This window comes from Perissodus microlepis, chromosome 3, assembly GCF_051167445.1.
Source record: "Perissodus microlepis isolate ML-2025 ecotype Zambia chromosome 3, ASM5116744v1, whole genome shotgun sequence".
Lineage (NCBI taxonomy): Eukaryota > Metazoa > Chordata > Actinopteri > Cichliformes > Cichlidae > Perissodus > Perissodus microlepis.
In genome coordinates, this window is record NC_140463.1 from 37,711,671 (window position 1) to 37,727,859 (window position 16,189).

General features: G+C 41.1%; 1 protein-coding gene across 7 annotated transcripts in view; it reads right to left on the minus strand.

The window, feature by feature from the left end:
* The window catches only part of kcnip4a (potassium voltage-gated channel interacting protein 4a), a 163,259-nt gene that overhangs the window by 48,596 nt on the left and 98,474 nt on the right, over nucleotides 1-16,189 (minus strand). Inside the window, exon 1 of one of the 7 annotated variants that reach the window (XM_084924320.1) lies at nucleotides 14,632-14,822. The exons of the other annotated variants lie outside the window; for them this stretch is intronic. Within the exon in view, the coding sequence (XP_084780446.1) occupies nucleotides 14,632-14,740 (109 nt within the window). The 5' untranslated portion in view covers nucleotides 14,741-14,822. Of the gene's footprint in view, nucleotides 1-14,631; nucleotides 14,823-16,189 lie in introns of those variants that run through there. 7 annotated transcript variants of the gene reach the window in all.

The window sequence follows — 16,189 nt, forward strand, 5'->3', positions numbered from 1 at the left end:
GGGCGCTGGAGCCTATCCCAGCTGTAGGGCGAGAGGCGGGGTACACCCTGGACAGGTCACCAGTCTGTCGCAGGGCTAACACACAGAGACAGACAACCATTCGCTCTCACATACAGTCACACTATGGGCAATTTGGATTAATCAGTTAACCTATCCCCACTAACTGCATGTCTTTGGACGGTGGGAGGAAGCCGGAGTACCCGGAGGGAACCCACGCAAACACGGGGAGAACATGCAAACTCCACACAGAAAGACCCCGGCCTGATGGTGAAACTGAACGCAGGACCTTCTTGCTGTGCAGCAACAGTGCTAACCACCGTGCCACCGTCCTGGATGAGTGATGAAAAATTAAATTGCTGTCAATCAGATGCTTTCCAGATAGTATGGTGAATGGTTCCATTGGGTTTTATTTTTTTATCTGGGTACTGTATTACTGTAATGGCAGTGTGTTTGGAATCACTGTCATGCTGAAAAATGAGACCATTGCCAGTCAGATGCATTCCAGATAGTATTGCATGGTGATGGCTGAAATTGAGTTTCAACCCAAAACAGAGCTCCCACTGTGTTTTACAGATGGCTGTACACACTCATTGCTATACCTCTGTGCTGACCTCCTCTGTACATACTGACAGCAGTTCAAACCAAACATTTCCAAATTCAATAGACTGCTCCATAAGGCCTGCTACCACTGATTTTCAGTCCATTTCTTCTGTAATCTAGCAAATTTCATCTTTTTCTCCCTGCTTTCCTCGGCCACCATGAACAGTAGACGGAAGAGCTGATAGGCCAGATGTAACGCAATAAGCTTTGTGTTATTGCAGCAGGTGCTTTGCTGAGTTGTCTGTTATGTGCAGACACAACACTGGTCTATCCTTAGAGTTAGGTTTTTGTGTTTGAATGATACACAGGTCAGTGTCAACTGACTTAAAAAAGAAAGCCTGGGGAATTATTGCTTGACTTTAAAAAACAAACAATAAAACCAAGTTAGCTCCTTGGGAACAAAGTATAAAGCTCAAGACTTTAGCAGAGCACTGAAAATATAATGACAAACAGCATTTGAAAACTGTGCACATCTAAAGATGTCTCCTTTTTTCCCTCTGTTGAGCCACAGATGCCAGGGGATGTGTGTTTTTGAGAAAGACTATGGCAAAAAAAATACTATTATTTCCTGTGATGTAGTTTGGCACAAAGGAGGTGTGCAATAATTTCTCTAAATCAGTTCACATTAAAGCCTTTAAATTTGGTAGTTTCTAGTTATTCCTTCTACTAATTTTTGAGAACCATACAAGAAACATGTGCTTGATGACAGCTTGCACCAACCAAATCCCCACATTCATCATTCCTTCACTGAGAGCTTTCACAAAAACCTTGTCCAACCTCTATAACCTTTGTTAGATAGCATCTTTGAAAAGAAACAAGTCTGAAATGTCAAGCTGCACTCAGGTCTGGAGATTTGCCATGTCCAAATTTCTTATCTGCGATCAGGCAAGACAAGTCTGAGTGACAAACATGCAGTCCTTTTTGTTCATTTGCCGCTGTAGACTGATGGACACTGATCTTGGAACAGATTACATATTTTTCTCACTCACTTGCTGCCCACACGTCTCGTCACTTTTCATGCTCAGTATTCATAAGGGGAGGATGTTATCACGTTTGGTCTGGGCAGAGTGGACACGAAGGACAGGATCGACAGTACAGGTCACTGAAAAAGTCTCGCAAGCTTAAAGTGTTTCCTGTGTACATGAAACTTATGCACCAGCCAAATGGACTAAAACCAAACAGTAGCCTATGTGAGTTTTACTTCTTAAAAGATTTTACCCTTTTTTTTCCCGCACAGTCACTGCGTATGCATACCAAACAGGCCCCCAAGAACAAAATTCCCATTAAAAACTGGACACGTGTTATCTTTCTTAAGCACACGGTGAGCCTCGGTGAAAATACAAGACCAACAGCAGAGAAACTGGCTTCGATGTAACCGTCATCAATCAAAGCTACACCGATCGGTGGATGGGCAAAGAGGCGAAGATGAGATTGTCCCGCTGTTTACAGATCAGCTTAGAGAACAAGTGGGTGATATAATTAGGTGACACCTGCAGTGATTTGCTCAGGCATGCAGAGCAGCGTTAGTGTTTGGGTTATGTGTTCCAAGGCACATTAAAATAAGGCTGTCATATTTACAGAGGCAGCGCCTGTGAAAGGGTAGACAATTATGAGCCGTGAACCAGGGAAACCCTCAGTGAAGCAGCTTGTGCAATCAACCACGGAGTGCCGTGGGGTGACTGATATTGAGGACTTAGTTTGTAGAAAGCACACTCTGAAAGGTGCGTGCGCATGCATGCATTTATAGGAATTTGCAATATTTAACCCTTTCAACCTCTGCATACACATTATAACTGTAGGAAAGACAAAAATGACTGTTTCAGACTATATATAGGAAGTAAATGGTAAATGGCCTGTATTTATATAGCGCTTTACTAGTCCCTAAGGACCCCAAAGCGCTTTACATGTCCAGTCATCCACCCATTCACACACAGGTGATGGCAAGCTACATTGTAGCCACAGCCACCCTGGGGCGCACTGACAGAGGCGAGGCTGCCGGACACTGGCGCCACCGGGCCCTCTGACCACCACCAGTAGGCAACGGGTGAAGTGTCTTGCCCAAGGACACAACGACCGAGACTGTCCAAGCCGGGGCTCGAACCGGCAACCTTCCGATTACAAGGCGAACGCCCAACTCTTGAGCCACGATCGCCCCGATCGTGACAATTCATTCTGTCTACTGAGTATAATCCAGGACTCAAATAAATGTGTATTTATGTGATATTCAGCAATTTACCTAGTAGTTTTTTTATATTCTAGTAAGTGGTCAGTATGTTATTCAAAATTGTGTAGTTAGTGCATGAATAGTGTACAGAATTTCATGCTACAGTATTATGAAAAACTCGTGAGCCACCCCTCATTTTTTTTATATTTTGCTTTCTTTTTTAGAGTGCTTGACCAATAGTTCTCCAGGCTCCAGGCCCTTCACTTGATCCAGCTGCAGGTCATTGAAGCCTTATTAGAAATTCTTTCAGTGGAGGCGTGGATGTCAAGAAGCCATTCTTAAGAAAGCAATACATGGAAAATTGCTGAGGTATGCCAGATTACACAAGAACTGGACTGAAAATCAGTGGGAACAGATCTTTGTTGTCAATGCATCAATAAGAGTTCAAGACAGAAGTACAGCAGTGAGTGTCTGCAGCCATCTGTAAAACATGGTGGAGACACTGTCGTGGCTTCTGGCTCTATTTCAGTCAGTGTTGTTGGACAAAATTGATGAAGTTTTGAATGTAGAAAAGTACCATAGATTTTGATCCACCATGCAATACTATCTGGAAAGTGCCTGATTGGCAACATCTTCATTTTTCAGCATGACGATTATTCCAAACACACTGCCAAGGCAGTAAAAGCATACCTGGTTAGAAAAACACACAATGGAACGCTATCAGTCATGGATTGACCTCCCCAGAGCCCAGACTTCAGCATTAGTGAGGCAGTGTGGGATCATCTTGACAGAAAAAAAGGCAGCCAACATCCAAAGAATCACTTTGAGTGTCCTTCAAGGAGACTGGAGAACTATTCCTGAAGACTATCAAATCTCTTATCTAATAAAAGCTTGTCTTTATAGGAGAAAGAGTTAAAGAATCCACAAGAAACCTTGTATAGGAGGGTTCAGACAATGTTGTAGAATAGAGGTGGTCATACCAAAAAATTGAATTTCAAGCTCATAAAAATTGAACAACTTTGTTTTAACTTATATATAGTATCTCCATTTTTAATTTGCAAATTTTAGTAAATCGATGCACCAATTTTCCGAGCAAGATATGAAGAAATGGGGGTGGGGGGGACAAAACAGTTTTTGCACAATACTGCATGCTTGCATCTACCTAAAGGAAATGCAACAAATGAATACTCTGGGATCTGATGCATTTCCCATGGGCTGTAGTTTGTTTTTTGATCTGGACCTTATTACTTGTTTTATGTCTTTTTGTAAATGCCAAGTTAAATTACTCAACAACTGATGTAATATGAATGTAGTAACATTGTTCTATTTTAGAGATGGTATTTTGGTACTTCACATGTTTGAGCTTTTTATTTAGAAAGAAATGCAGAGCTGCGATATGGCGTGATGATGTGCACTGCTGTACTGAGCACTGTTACACATGCAGCACATGAACAAGAGAAACTGTCTTTATCATCATTCTGAGTTGTTGGGTGGTGGAAAAAACACATCTGTGTATGTGGAGACACCATCAATCTACCTTGTCTTTTTTTACTACTGCAGGTATGTGAGTTGGGCTCTTTGGTTATTTTCTGAAATATGGGTGTGTGGCCTCAGCGACATTCACAGGAAATGCGTTTTCCGCTACCCACTACATCTGCTGTGCTATGGCGATGCCTCATCATTCAAGGTTGGATGGCTAGTAAACACATACGCTCGTTTTCCCACCTGAATCAGTTCTGTCCGGTCCAATTCACCAACTCTGAAAGTTACAAACATGCCCCAGGAAGTCCTTACTTTTAAAGGTAACGAGCCAATTCAGGAAGAAAACCTTACTTGTTATTATTTTTTGTTAGTCTGATGTAACAAAGAACGCTTTTGCATTTTAGTGGATTGCATGTTTCACCGTGTTTCCATGCAAAAAAACAAAAAAAAATGCTAATTCTATCCATAGCATGGTGTCAAATAAGGAAGAAGGGGAGAAAGACCTACAAATTGCTCAAATACTTGACCAACCAGATCATAAAGGATGCTGAAATTTAGCTCCAAGAAACAAAAGCGCAATAAAAGAAAAGGCAACATGTTGAGTGATGGGTCGGAAATTCCCTTTGGAGGCAAATAAGCCTATAAATGAAAGACATTCATTTTCTCAACAAAACGGCAGCCATCTCTCTCTACAGCAGAACCACTAGATCTTTATCAAACTCCCAATTCATTCCACATGATTAGTTGTAGTGAAGGGAAAGGTCAAAGGTATTGTCTGCAGGTGGACAGTAATACAAAGATCCAGACAGTGTGCTACAGGAGATAACATTGAACTGCTCCTTTCTGTGCCTCTGCAATATTAGCTCCTGCGCGGCTATCTGTCGGCTCACTGTGGACAACACGTGAGGCCAAAGAGCAGGACTTGAGTTGTCTTTGCACAGCCAGCCTGTCATCTGATTTATGATGCACCATCCTTTCAGCAGCAGCAAAGTGCCAGTCAAGCTGAGCTTCGAGTGCAAAGGTCGATGGAGAACATGCATTAGCAGGAACAGTAAAAAGAGACCAAGGGTGGCATAAAATGGCAGACAGAATACGGGACGGCTGGAGCCACTGTCCAAAGGATGAGATATGACGAGCACAGTTCAGCAGAAAGAAAAGGATGCTGAGAGGAAATCGATATAGAAGGCTGTTCCTAAAAGGAATCGTCAACGTGGGTATAAATTTATTTAGCAGGATGTGGAAAAGTGATGAGTAGTGCATGAACTATTGTGTCAAAGCACTGCAAATACTAAACTTTCTGGGTTATAGAGAGCACGCATTGTGTTGAAGCTATTAAGCGCCAAATCAAATATTTATAGTACTGCTGAGTTTGCTACTCAAACAGACACTGATTTGATGAATCGTATCAAAGCAAAAACACGAGAACCTAGTTTATATTCAACAGCAAGACAGAATGAGGAGACTGGGCTACTGAATTTCAGGTTAATGCTTTTATTTCCTCCTCTTCTTTCAGTCGTGTAAATTTAACTGGCTGACACTCTGGGACTAATTCCTGTGTTTGCTTCAAAGTGTAACTTCATTCACCTGTAATTAGAAATAAACTCTGATAAATGAGTCCCAATGAATCTCATATCCCACGTTGTGAGTTCAGTAGAGACAACTCTGGCTAGGGATGCTTAAAACCATCTTTGCACTGCTGCATGCTGCAGGGCATGCATGCTTTATCATATTCCTGATTCTCCAATTAGGAAAAAACAAATACAAACAATTTACTTTTGCCCTGAAAGCCAGGATAAATAATTATGCCATAAAGTATCTAATGAAAAAAAATATCTGTATTAAATAAACATATCCACTTAATATTCCAAGCAAGGGGATCTCCTGAGGCGAAGTTTGGTTGAGGTGTTAATAATCTCGCACTGCTAAATATTCTGGCATTCAATACAGCTTCATTTCTAGTTAATTGTGCCGAGACATCCCCTGCCATAACAGTATTAAATGTGAGGAAATAATTTATGAAAGCTGTTTGGTCCACAGATCAGATATCATTTAGCAGCGGAGCATCCAGTAGAATAATGTTTTATCGAACCCAGAGATACACTTACAAATCAAAAAAATGTTCATCGTGCATAGCGAGCGATTTAATATCACGGGCGAACATGAACCGGAGTTCATTGCTGAAGAATTTCCTGCTAACAGTGGGCTGTCACAGTGGCACAACAATAAATAGCACCACAAGCAGGTACTGCGTTATATTAGGAGGTGGTAAAATTATGTGAGAATGCACAAACTGAGAAAACTGCCACAACAACAACAACATGAAAGTGCAGTTAGTCTGCATTTTTCATGAGCTTATTCTTCATTTCTGGGAATAAAAAGTCTAAATAAGCAACAAGACCACTATATCTGCTATATTTTGGTAAAACCATAATCCGAGTGAGCACTATAATCTTGTTACAGTATACTGCAACCAAATTTTTCTTAACTTGCTTTAATTTCCTATTATAAAATAATTGTGCCAATCTGTTAGCTAAATAGCTTTTTTGTATTAGGGAATAAAACTTGATTTAGCTTTAACATTTATCATGAGGCTTTTATCAATGCCTGAAGGCAAGCATGTAATGATTGCACTGAATATAATCCCCTTCATACAGTTCTACACTGTGCACAGTCCACTATAATTTATTAACATTTCAGTGTGATAATGAGCTTTTCCCCATGTTGTTGTTGGAATCAATTCATAATTTTACAAAACAGGAGCATAAACTCAGACTATTTCCCACAACGTCTCCCTCTCCTTACCCCAAACCCCCACAGATGGCTGCCCCTCCACAATCCTGGTCCTGCTGGAGGTTTCTTCCTGTTAAAAGGGAGTTTTTCCTTCCTCCCGTTGCCAAGTGCTTGCTCATAGGGAGTAGTCTGATTGTTGGCGTTATGCATCTGTTATTAAAGGGTTGTTATCTTACAATGTAAAGCACTTTGAGGCAACTGTTGTTGTGATTTGACGCTATATACAAACAACTGAACTGAATGAACCAAAAGCAAAACCCAAACACGGAACAAAAAGATATAAACATTCAAACACAAATGTGTGAAAGGAGGAGCTAGGGTGGAGGTGGGTTGCAAAGAGGCTTGCAGATGCACAATGAGATTTACCAACTGGATGAGTAAAGGTTCTATGTTCCAAAACTTCTAAGTAAAAGGAAGGAGAAGTGATTTCTAAATGTTCTGCGTGCTCCAAAAAGGCTTAACTCTACTTTTCCTTAATATGTGAACAGGTTCCAAAACCAAAGACTTAACCAAAGCTTAAGGCTTTTAGTTGGAAAAAGTAGATTTTCAAAATGGAGATTTTCTCCTCATGGAGGCCATACAGATTCCAGCACTTAGAAGCATTTGTTTCTACATACAGCTCAGCTCCAAAAAAAGCTTAAACCTCATCTTCCCTTTTACAAATGTGCCTGCAGGATGATCCCCAAAACAAATGAAAGCATCATACGTTCATGATTTTCCGAATCAATCATTAGTAGCTCTCTCACTGCAGAGATTGATGACAGAGTAAAACTGAAGCCTGTGGAATCATCCCTAGTTTAATTCAGCAGAAAGCCACAAGACACAACAATATTTCTCTGATACCTGTCGGAGGCTCTGGGCTATTATCCAAAATTATAATAAATTGCAGATTTTTTAATATTCCTCCACTGAATAATATAGAACTAGATTTGTGAAAAATATGTCGAGAAAGTAAGATGAAGGCAATAAGGAGCACATTACTCATGCTACTAAACATTTTTTTTAAAAGAGAGAGAAATTTTACATATTCCACTTTATTTAATGTGCTCTATACAAACATGAGCCTCCCTTCGCTTTGTGCCCACATTTTAAAAGTTAATAACTGTCACATCCACATGTGCTGTTCTAACAATATTTACAGTTTTTCTCAGTCGCTTTGGTGCGTTTCTCAGATCAGAATTGAAATTCTCATAACTATTAGTTCAACCTCCACAACACTCAGTCATTTGTGCACATCATAGTAGCAATTTCTCCTCTCTCTGAACAAACTGCAAATGATTTTGGACATGAATCAGTTGCTTCCATACATTTCCCTGCTGCTTTCTGACATTTCCATTTGCTTATGTCATGTCAGTCAAAAGTAATCATACCTATGGATGCTGAATAGTCGTTCCCAATAAAACTAATAGTCATACATCCATTGCTTGAGTCATCACACACAAAATTGTTGAACTAGTTATCACATGCCAAATATTGGCCATCTGTCAAGCAAATCCTATACTTTTCTGTATCATTTTTCCTGGAAATGTCTCCGAAATTGAACAATTGATCTCAGGTGAATCACAGCTGTCACTCATGAGGAGGCGTGTGAAAGTTTAGTTGTAACCAATGACAAACAACTTGTTCACTGTCAATTATGGATGAATCCTGTGAATCCCCAATTGGCAAGCATATATAAACTGCGCAGGAGCTACTGTGTACCATTTCTACACTTCTGTGACACAAAATGGAAGGTCAGCACCGTGGAAGAGGGGTGAGGATGCGGGGAGGAAGGGGAAGGGGAAGAGGGAGAAGAGGCAGATATAGGCGGATTCCTAATGAAATAAGGGCTACAATTGTGGACCATGTTGTCAATCACGGCCTCACCATGGAGGAGGCTGGTCGAAGGGTGCAACCCAATATTGGAAGAACTACCGTCAGTTCAATCATCCAAACATTCCGTAGGGAAAACAGGTATGCAAACAGTAATACACTGTACTGTACTGTGCCATCTCAGACACATCACATGTTACTGTACTGTATTTGCAATTTCACAAAAAGTTCACTCTGCACCACATAGGATTGTAAGACAACCTCGCGGAGGCGGAAGAGGGCCCCTTTTTACCCCACAGCAAGAAGAAGCCATTTGTGCAATGGTCATTGCAAACAATGCAATAAAGCTGAGAGAAATACAAAGCGCTGTCATAGAGAATCACACGGTATTTGGCAATATTGAATCTGTTTCAATTTCAACAACTGACAGAGTACTCAAGAAAAATGAAATCCACATGAAGCAATTGTATAAGGTGCCATTTGAACGAAACAGTGACAGGGTGAAGGAGATCCGTCACCAGTATGTGCAGGTAAAGCTGGTCTTCTATGTTCTGCACTGCAAACTGTTTTACAGTACTTCGTAGTTTCATGCAGTACACTTGCAATTCCACAGCACATACTCTACAATGTGTTTTACCAAATGCATGCATTACTGTTTGTTACTGTACACAGGCATATTGTGACATTGCATTTCTGTCTCTCTCTAAAGCGTGTACTGGAGCTGGAAGCCAGGGAAACACTGCACACATTCATATATGTTGATGAGGCAGGTTTCAATCTGGCCAAAGGCAGAAGGCGTGGAAGAAATCGCATTGGACAGAGGGCAACCACTGAAGTCCCTGGTCAGCGCGGAGGGAATATTACCATGTGTGCAGCCATCTCAGACAACGGCGTCCTCACCCATATCCCCCTTCTTGGTCCATACAATACCCAACATCTCCTGACATTTTTAGACACTCTTTACAGGGACCTAGTCCCTGAGAATGAGAGAGGTGGAGGCCAACTCAGCAAGTATGTTGTTGTCTGGGATAATGTCCGTTTTCACCACTCCCATCAGGTCAGAGAGTGGTTTGCAGCACATGGCAGACTTCTGGTTGAATATCTCCCTCCATATTCCCCATTCCTTAATCCAATAGAGGAGTTTTTCTCTGCCTGGAGGTGGAAAGTTTATGACCGGCATCCACATGAGCAAATGGCCCTGCTAGCAGCCATGGATGCAGCATGTGACGACATCACAGCAGGGTCCTGCAGAGGATGGATTCGCCACTCCAGGAGATACTTTCCTGAGATACATCTGTTGTGATGTAGATGAAAATATGTGGCCAGACAGACAGGAACGTCTGGATGTGCCAGAATGATTTACTGTACTGTTACATGTGCTGTTTATTGTTCACATTAGTGCACAGCTCTACCAAATGGGTGATTTTATGTTTACATGTATTCTACAGTGAACAAGTGACTGTAGCATATTTTTCTTTTGCACAATTCTGTAGGATTACAAACACTTCTACACAATGGAAATGTGAAACGTACGTATTCAGTGTCTCAGTTACTCCCAAGACTCCCATAACATCTACAGTGACTTTACTGCACATTTCAGATGGCTGAACAGGTAGGCCATAGTGCTGTCGTCAGCATTTTCAGGTGTCACCAATTGTTTTTGCAATGGGAAACACTGAAATTATAAACTGTCATAGTGGAAACATGACAATGCCATTTGACTATCTTGTTCATAAAGATGGTGTCAAGACTTTTCATTTTGATGGCACTGACAGTTTCATTGACATGGATACTTGCTTTTGAGGTATGGATAATCAATTCTGTGCATGTGACGTGCTTTTGCAGGCTATCCACTAGGTTTTGCAGTTTGCACTAATTGTTTTGGGAAATGCACTAACTGCTGTGCAAATGTTAATGGTGTTCTGAGGAACGCACCAAAGCGACTGAGAAAAACTGTAAATGCTTTGTATTTTGTTTAAAACTCACACTGTAGTGTGCTACTTTAGGGTTTACATTTGGTTTCAATTTGAGTTTAAGTGCCCTCCTGGTGTTTCATTTTCTATCTACAGAGCTTTATTACTGCACCCACTTACTACATTACTTGCATTTATATGGTTGCACTGCACTTTGTTAGGTTGGTGTGCAAGTGCAAGATAAGAAAATTTATGTTCTTCTTACCAATTACTGCCCATTAAATCACACAGCTGGAACTGTTGGAAAACTGAATCCGCCTGATAGATACTGGTTTGTTTTTACTAGAGAACCTGGCTTTGCCTCTAGCTTCCAGCCCTGGACTCATTAGTACTGAGTGGTGAGGCTGACTGTAAACTCTGGTTCCCTCTGGTGGCACATCTGCTAAACATGCACGTCAAAGAGAAAATTTTTACATAGGTTCAACTGTAAAACCACATTAAAAATGTGAGCTTATCGCAGAGAACAGTGATGGGCTTTTTAATGGACTGGAACTACTCACAGTGGTGTAAACATACAAATAATGTACAATAATAACTGTTCTCTGTGTTTATTATGTTGACAGATTCTCTGGTACACAAAACCATTGTAATACACTCTTCTATTATCCATAAAAGCTACACAATGTAATAAAAAACACACATAAACAAAACACATTATATCTAAAAGCCGTGTCATGGCAGCTTGAATGCCAGAGATTAAGCATCTTTATGTATTTTTTTCCAAGAAATCATGTTTTATAATGCAGCCAAGCACATCAGAGCACTCGCTTAGCAAATATTATTAGGATGCAAATACATGTCCTCTCCATTATTCATTCACTATAGACCAGAGTAATTTCCTCGATAGATAGATAGATAGATAGATAGATAGATAGATAGATAGATAGATAGATAGATAGATAAAAAATGAATGTGCAAAAACAGAATTCAAGCAAGTAGCATTAATAAATAACATGTGCACTTTTGTTCTTCTTTTAGCTGCTGCCTTCAGGGGTCGCTACAGCGCCTATCTGCACCATTCACCCTATCTCTAGCATCCTCCTCTGTCACACCAACCCTCTCCATGTCCTCCTTCACTACATCCCTGTGGTCTTCCTCTTTTCCTCATAACTGGCAGCTCTATCTTCAACATCCTTTGAGCAGTATACGCTCTATCCCTCCTCTGTACATGTCCAAACTAACTCAGTCTTGCCTCAGAGCTGTTCCTCTGATGAACTCGTTTCAAATCCTGTCCATCCTGGTCACTGTCAATGAAAACCTTAACATCTTCAGCTCTGCTTCCTCCTTTCTGTCTGTGCCGCTGTCTCCAAATCATACATCATACATCTTTCTGTGACTTTCTGTCTCTTACGCATCATCAGTTGCTCTGGATGGTTGATGCCAGGTATTTAAACTTATCTACCTTCACCAGCCCTTCCTGTCTCCCTCTTATTCATACATGTATTCTCTCTTGCTTCAATAAACATCATGTACACTGTAAATCTTATAATCTTGGGACACAGTCTGCCAACCCAGTAACCCACAGCAGGTGAGACCTGTGGCATGAGGGGTGCACTGTGTTCAATGAAGGTGAGAGCATACATTATTCCATCCAACACATGAAAATAATTTGTCCTCCTGAAGTCTAAGAGTCTAATTTACACACGGTAATGGCTATGGCAGCATGTACTGGTAGTGTGTTTACAGAGTCACAGCTGAGGAAAGCCACACCTTCAGCAGCAGCCATGTAAATGGCTGCCCTTGTCAGCTGTCACGTCCCACTGCACTGGTGACACACCGCTGTCACTCACTGTCACACCACTGAAGAGAGGCACAGACACTGAAAAGAGCCATTTGGGTCTGGCTGTGTTGCGAGTCTATTTTTATCCAAAAACCATCAAGTGGGAGAGTGCCACAGAGTAATAATCAGCTCTACAAATTCCTGATATATTTCCTGGTTTATTGTTGGCTTGGTTTTGGAGAGAGCATGTCAAATTAAAAAAAATCAAGTCCTTTGTTTTGGTTGGACCTTTGAAAAGGCACTCATATGGGACACTTCTTTGCTTTTATGACAATATTTTTTCAGAGCAGACTTTTAGTAGAGGGTGTATGGAATCATCCGATTTCAAAGTTCTTTAATTTAGCAGCTGTTGAAGGGTAATGACTGAAACATGTTAGAAAGAGCAGCTTACACGTGGTTGCTGGTAAGTAGCATTACAAGAGCAGCAGCTGCAGTAAGCGTGGGATGAGTTTGACTATCTACCTGCTGATTTTAAAGTTATTTTAAAGTCATATCCCTGAATTTGATTTTTGGTGACATAAATCATCTCCACGTTTCTTTAACGAACCTAAAAATACATTCTTTCTTCTGATTGGTTGAGTTCAGTATCGACCACAAACAAACTGCATGATACATAAATGGGATTTTCTCACAGTCCCACGTGTGAATGTGACTGTTGCTGTTGGCGTGCTTCAAGCGGGTGTTCGTGTCATGAAAAACATGGAGGGAACATTAAAAGGACAAGTGGAACGAGCAAGTGCTTTTAATTTTGAATTGTCCAATGCTGGCAAACATTGGTCCAACGCTGGCAACCGACTGCTTTTATTCTGGCTGGTCTGAAGATGTTTGCCTTTCGCAGCCATAAGGCAAACAGCTTGGCAGCCTGTACAGTAAGTGGAGCTCAACAACAGGTGGTCTTCTGTGCCGGAGAGACCCAGCTCCTCAATATTAGATTCACACTTTGGTGGGAAAGATTCAGCATGGCACCTTGACAAATCTCCAGTGGGCGAGGGTTCAATCATTGTTCCCTCCTGAGCCAGGAGAAAGCGAACACCAAAAACAAAATGAATCATGAAGCAAAGGCATCTTTGAGAGTAGCCGCAACCAACAAGAAAAATTCAGCTGAACATAAATCCCTACTTTTCTACTTCCTTACCTGAATTAGTGAAAACTTTTCATCCTTAAAATGACAAAGAACAGGATTTCATCTGGATTTGAACCCTTTACGTTTCCAGCTAATGAGAGAAAAGCAAATGTCACTGTGGCAGTTTAAAGCCCCAACTATAAATTCCAGGTTCTCAGCACCAGAATGAAATCCAGTCCTCATCATCATCTCTCTCTCTGTCTCTCTCTCTCTCTCATTTGGATAAATAAGTTAAACGACCCACAGATGATGCAGGCTTTCACGCCCAATTAAATTTCATTTCAATTTAATAAACAAACCATCAAAGTGGAGGCGCAAATGTCAAGAACCCGCAAAGACTACAGGGTGTAAAATGAAATCCTAAAATTACACTGAGACGCAATGAAAATGAATACAGTCAAATTATAATATTTGGCTGTGTGTGATGTACGAGTCATCACGACTGTTAAACCAATTAGCGGCAAAGTCAGGTGACTCAGAGAGATGCAACATATTCAATTAAAATAGCTTGAAGGGCGGACGCAGAGGCTGTCGAGGACTTCTGTTTGACGAGCAACAGACAACAAAGTTGACCTTTTAAAGTCCACAGAACACAATCACACAGCGAGGAGACAGACTTGAAAATGTAACATCCATCTGAGCCTCTAATGCTCACACACAGCCTGTAGCATTAGGTCTATTTTCAGGAAATTTGCAAAAGGAGTCAGACTTGTATTGTATATTGCTCAGTGTCCACTATCACACGTTTTAACCATCAAACATGTCAACATTTTTAAAATCTATGTAAGAGGACCTCCACTGTCGCACAGCAGGTAGTCTTACTGCAATAAACTACACTCTGCTTTTACAAACTTTCAGCAACAAGTGGGTGAATGCCAGGAGAGAAATGATTTAGCTGTTCCCTTACCATCATAGCCAGATTCCAACAAACCAAACTGCTCCAGCACCTTAACGAACAGGACCACAACTACGAGCACGGCGATCATTTCCAGTCCCTCCAAGTTCATAGTCAACATGTCGGACAGGTCATAGGGTGCCCATGGCCAACGATGCAGAGCTCAGTGTTCAGCACTGTCAGCAGGCCATTTAACTCCACTTAAGAGCCCTGCATCTCTGGCTCTGATGAGAAACCGGCACAAGTCAGGGAGGGAGGAAGGGGGAGAAGAAGCACGTGGAAAAGAAAGGGGGGGTAGAGTGGCAACGCTAAAGATGAGGGGGCGTGAGGAAATGGAAAAAGAGGCAAGGAGGGAAGGGCGAGGAGAAGGGATGAACCTGATCGTTGTGACAAAGATAAATGACAGACAGAAGGGTAAAAGAACGAGGAGAGACGGTGAGCCACCAGTTGCTGTGGGATGTGAAGCACTGATTAGGTTTAGGTGTGCACACATCAAAAGCGCAGACATTTTTATACACTTGTTCTTGCTAATGCACGAGAGACAACCGTTATCTGTCAACATAATCCTAATTTTACACACAAACACGATGGATGGCTAATTTAATCATTAATACTCATTTCTATAAGCTTCAACAATAGACTACATACAAAAAAGGTAGGTTGCTTTGCTCTGTTCTGTTTTGAAGGCTCAACTATTTACCAGCTAATGCTAGCTAGCAGGTTATCAGGCTGCAACCATCAACTGTGGTTGTGTTGCACAGACAAATATCAATACTAGTGCAGACCTTGTAAAAGGTTCCAATAACACAAGTCAAGAAGTCTCAAATCACTGATTTCAGTGTCTCTGCAGACAGTGACACTGTCACTGACACCCAGTCAAAGTGGCCATAACCTAATTCTTAAAGTTTGAAATGTTGGGTTACAAAGGAGATTAACCCTGCATGTGATTTCTCACACAGAGTCGCCCGATTGTTGGGGTTTCGCTCCATTATTGTAGTGTCTTTACTTAAAACACTATGAGGTGACCATTGCTGTGATTTGGCACCATATAAATAAAACTGAATTTAATTAAAAATTTAGATTTTTTGTGGATTGTTTCTGTTAGTTACTTTCATGCTCTTGTTTTTTTTTTTTTTACAAGTTTCTTTAACATGTTTCCCAGCCGTCCCCAGTGTTTCCCCCTCATGCAGAGTTGATTTGTATATTTGTGTGTGTAATACTTTCATTTGTTGGTTACTTCCTGTTTTGGCAGTCATCTGTTTCCTGTGTCTTGTATTTACTCATTATTCTCATTGGTTTTACTTGCTTCTTGTTACCATTCTGTGCCCAGTCCCCTGATTAAACCTTTGTGTAAACCATAAATAGTTCTTTGTCTCTGTGGTTGTGTACCTGCCACATGTGTTTGCTCTCGTCGTGTGCCTCTGGCTATAGTTTGCTTTTCCATTTTGGACTTTGTTCTTCGCTTTGCCCTTTGGATTTCATGTTTTCCTTTATGGACTTTTGCAACAGCCTAATTAAACGTCTTGCCTTTTGTATAACCCCGCCTGCCTTTCGTGTCTGTGTTTTGGGT